At 41.0% G+C, this 4,108-nt stretch overlaps 1 protein-coding gene across 1 annotated transcript in view; it reads right to left on the reverse strand.

Annotated features, from left to right (window-relative positions):
* dlg5b.1 (discs, large homolog 5b (Drosophila), tandem duplicate 1) overlaps positions 1 to 3,871 on the reverse strand; it is a 46,506-nt gene extending 42,635 nt beyond the window's left edge. The window contains exon 1 of the mRNA XM_016448656.1: positions 3,219 to 3,871. Within this exon, the coding sequence (XP_016304142.1) occupies positions 3,219 to 3,513 (295 nt within the window). The 5' untranslated portion in view covers positions 3,514 to 3,871. The remainder of the gene's footprint in view (positions 1 to 3,218) is intronic.
* Between the last annotated feature and the right edge of the window lie 237 nt (positions 3,872 to 4,108).

A 4,108-nucleotide genomic window follows, 5' to 3' on the forward strand; every position in this document is an offset into this window, starting at 1 on the left:
CAGCCGATCTCCGGGTCTGGCGGTAGCACTTTTAGCTGTAGCTTAGCATAGATCATTGAATCTGATTAGACCTTTAGCATCTCGCTCAAAAATTACCAAAGAGTTTCTATATTTTTCCTATTTAAAACTTGACTCTTCTGTACTTGCATCGTGTACTAAGACCGACGCAAAATGAAAAGTTGCGATTTTCTATGCCGATATGGCTAGGAACTGTACTCTCATTCCGGCGTAATGAGCCTATGTTCAAAAATAGTGGAATGTTCCTTTAAATCATTCCTTTAAGCCATCAGCCATGATAATGGAAAGCGGTTCATTCACCTTGTGACTTTTAAAATAAAATATTCTTCAGCTGCAATGTTTAACAACCAAAACAATGCAGAGAACAAGTCAATAAAGACTGTAAATATTCTGACTATAATAGAAAACCATCATTCTGGTGTGCAAGGACAGGAGGTTGTGTGTGTGTGTGTGTGTGTGTGTCCTGTCTGACATTTAAACGAGTGCATGAAGCTTGGCAAAGTACTACGGACCATAAACTGGACTTCTATTTAATTCTCTCCCACTCACACAGCTGTGAGCTGGACAACGGAAACTTGGACCTGACAGAGAAAGGCGCTCGATCTGTTGAGCCCTCTCTGTGTGTGCCAGACGGCATGCTGGGTAGAAATTCTGTGTCCTTCATTACTCACAGCCCTGAGAAACTGACCCCTCTATATCAGTGACTGGACAGAGCCATGACGGCTCATCTCTCCAGACCAACTCTAAACTCTGCTTCCACATGGGGCTTCATTACAGGTCATCTTCATCAGCCCGAGACTAATTCACTGATATGACTGGAGTTTAGAAGTACCACAGCATTACCAATGCTGAAGAACAAGGAAAAGAGTTTGTTTCTTCATGAAAAAAATATTTGGAGAAATGTAGCATTGCATCAGTGTCTCAGCAATGGATGCTCTGCAGTGAATGGGTGCCGTCAGAATGAGAGTCCAAACAGCTGATAAAAACATCACAATAATCCACAAGTAATCCACACCACTCCAGTCCATCAGCTAACATCTTGTGAAACTGATGCATGCATTTTAACTCTAAGTTAAAGTTAAGTCCTCTATCCATAATATTGCTTTTTCCAGTGAAAAAGTGGTCTGGTTTGAATCAGGAGAGAAATCTGCACAGATCAAGCACAGTTTACAAGCCAAAACAGCTCTAAACAAATATGAGTTAAAAAAATATAATTGAATTAAAAAAAAAATAAAATTGATGGACTGGAGTGGTGTGGATTATTGTGATGTTTTTATCAGCTGTTTGGACTCTCATTCTGACGGCACCCATTCACTGCAGAGCATCCATTGCTGAGACACTGATGCAATGACACATTTCTCCAAATCTGATGAAGAAACAAACTCATCTTGGATGGCTTGAGGGTGAGCACATTTTTTACACATTTTCATTTTTGGGTGTTCTATTCTTCTAAACATGTTTTTTAAAAACCTGACTAAGATCTCTTGTCAGGTTCTGTTTTGAAAGGTCTTTACTGCTAAAAAATCAATGGGATTTTCCTTCTGGAGCATGGCAGTTGCACTCTATAGCGCTTTTATATAATTGAGGCAGTCAGCTGGCCTACTATGGACACAATCACTCGGGACCCTATTTTTTTTAAATTGATTGAAGCACAGTTGATACAGCCCAGAGCGACGGGACACATCAGTGAGAGTGGAAATGATCAGAGACTGATAAATTAAGCTAAACAGACCCCCACTGAGGTTTATACTGACGACCATCATAGATCTCTAAGTTGTCCAGTTGATCGGCGACGCTCCATTTAACAGACTCTAAATGACTTTCTTTCAGTCTGTCTGGAGCGGCCGCACTGGTGCAATATTACTCACATGTGTTTCTATGTCGTCCAATCAGATTCCTGTAACATGGGTTTAATGGCTTTCTAGGTAATGTAATTTGATCCAGCTTTAAGCTGCATTATTTTATAGTCAGCAGCTATTTCTGGCTTACGGCTAAATCCCTGCACGTCTGATGAGTTTTTCTGGCCGCAGGAATCTTTGAAACATCTGTAACACATTTACTGTACGATGTTTCACGCGGCAGATTTACACAACAGGTCAGTCGCAGCTTTATAAAGCTTTACGCACCAGCGGGTCTGTGTTTTCTAGAAGGAAACACATCAGCTGAACATCTCAGCATCTGTCTGACCACATCCAGCGCATCACAGACCACAAGACACACGCCAAACCGCTCTATTCAAAGAATGAATGCTTCTGTCATAGTCAACTAAGTATTATATACAACACATAATCCCAAACATTACATGTGGCTACAACCCTATTTGACATGTTGAACTGTTTTAAACAATATTATTAACAAATTCATGCATAGTTGTTTATTATGCATGCAGTTTTTATGACTTTATATATATCTAGAAACATTTTTTCTAAAAACATTTGTTTGCACTTAAAAATTGAAGAGTACTGCAAAAAATTAAAGCACCTGAAAAAAATAAAAACAAATTTACAGATTCATATAGACAGAATGATAGACAGACAGAAATATAGATATGATAATTATTAACATGGAAAAATTCAAATTACATGTGTGACATATTACATTCATATGAGCTTCAGATAGATGGATGGATAAGCAGACAGAAAGACAGACAGACAGACAGATTCAAATCAAAGTTATTAAAAATTCTAAATAAACGCTATTAATATTCAAAATACATGTGTGGAATATATTAATTCACTTATGATAGATAGATAGATAGATAGATAGATAGATAGATAGATGAAAAGTTATTAAAAATTCGAAATAAAAGCTATTAATATTCAAAAGTGAATAATATTCAAAATACATGTGTGGAATATATTCATTCAGATAGACAGACAGACAGACAGACAGATAAAAAGTTATCAACTATTCAATATACATGTGTGTCATATATTATTTTAGGCATATATGCGTTGATATCCCTTATACTGCTTCTACATATGTTGAAAATAGCTCGTATGAATATTATGGATTAATTTAGCCTATTGTTTACAGTGTATCGTTGGTCCTGTCAGAACCCAGCTTAAAGGACACTTCTCTCTAACTTACTGCTGGACCGACAAACATCTAAGCTAAGCTAACAAGGTTTGACTAGTAAACTTTGCTAACGTTCTGAAGGTTTTCCCTCACGATCAGCCGAGGCTCGGTGGAGGTTTTACCCGTGTTGTGGTGGTTCTCCACAGGCAGCAGAGCGCCGAGCAGCACCGGCTGGGTTTTCTCCAGAGCCCAGCAGAACTCCTGGAGCTGGTCCCCGTCCTTCTTCTCCAGCAGCGTCCTGAGGAGCAGACGGAGCTTCGCGGCGCTGCCGGAGCAGTCCGCGTCCAGCTCTGCTCTCTCAGCCGGGCTCAGGCTGCCTGACTGGGCCAGCAGCTCCACAACCACATCCACATCTGTGACGGACTCCGACAACTTTTGCTGGCACTGCTCTAACAACTCTTTGTGCTTGGGATCCATCACAGAGCGACACAAAGCGCTGAAAACAACGAAGCTCCGGTTAAAGAGTGTTCTGTGTGAAATTGAAAGAAACGAGAAGCCATGTTTGCGACTTTGGGAGACTCCAACGGTTTTTTTCTTCTTCTTCTTCTTCTTCGGCTCCAGAGAGTCTCACATCTTTGCCAGCTCTCGGTTTCAGGTCGTTTTACGCTGGTCCGTCGCCGCTCGCAACTTTGCCTCGCTTTCGGTCATTTTAGATTTGTTATAAAGTTTGACAGTTTATCACAAATTATCTCCGTAAATCCAGCGATCTGAGGCGCGGCGGAGCTCCGCCATGACTTCTCAACTCCGCAGCTGCTATCATCTGCCAATCAAAGCCCAGCGGCGGGAGGGGAACGGAGGATGGGGTGGGGCTTCCGCCTGCCAATCAAACAGGTTTAACGAGAGGGGAACGAGATAGGGGCGGGGCTCTTACGTGCCACTCAAACCAGTTAAATGGGAGGGGAACCCGAGAGGGGCGGGACTTCTGATCAAACACACCTAGGCGTTCACTGGCGAGATTAGATGAGTACAAAGTCGCAAAACTTTTTTTTTTTTTTTTTTTTTTTTTTTTATT

This window comes from Sinocyclocheilus anshuiensis, unplaced genomic scaffold (genome assembly GCF_001515605.1).
Source record: "Sinocyclocheilus anshuiensis isolate Anshui unplaced genomic scaffold, SAMN03320099.WGS_v1.1 scaffold75, whole genome shotgun sequence".
NCBI classification, from domain to species: domain Eukaryota; kingdom Metazoa; phylum Chordata; class Actinopteri; order Cypriniformes; family Cyprinidae; genus Sinocyclocheilus; species Sinocyclocheilus anshuiensis.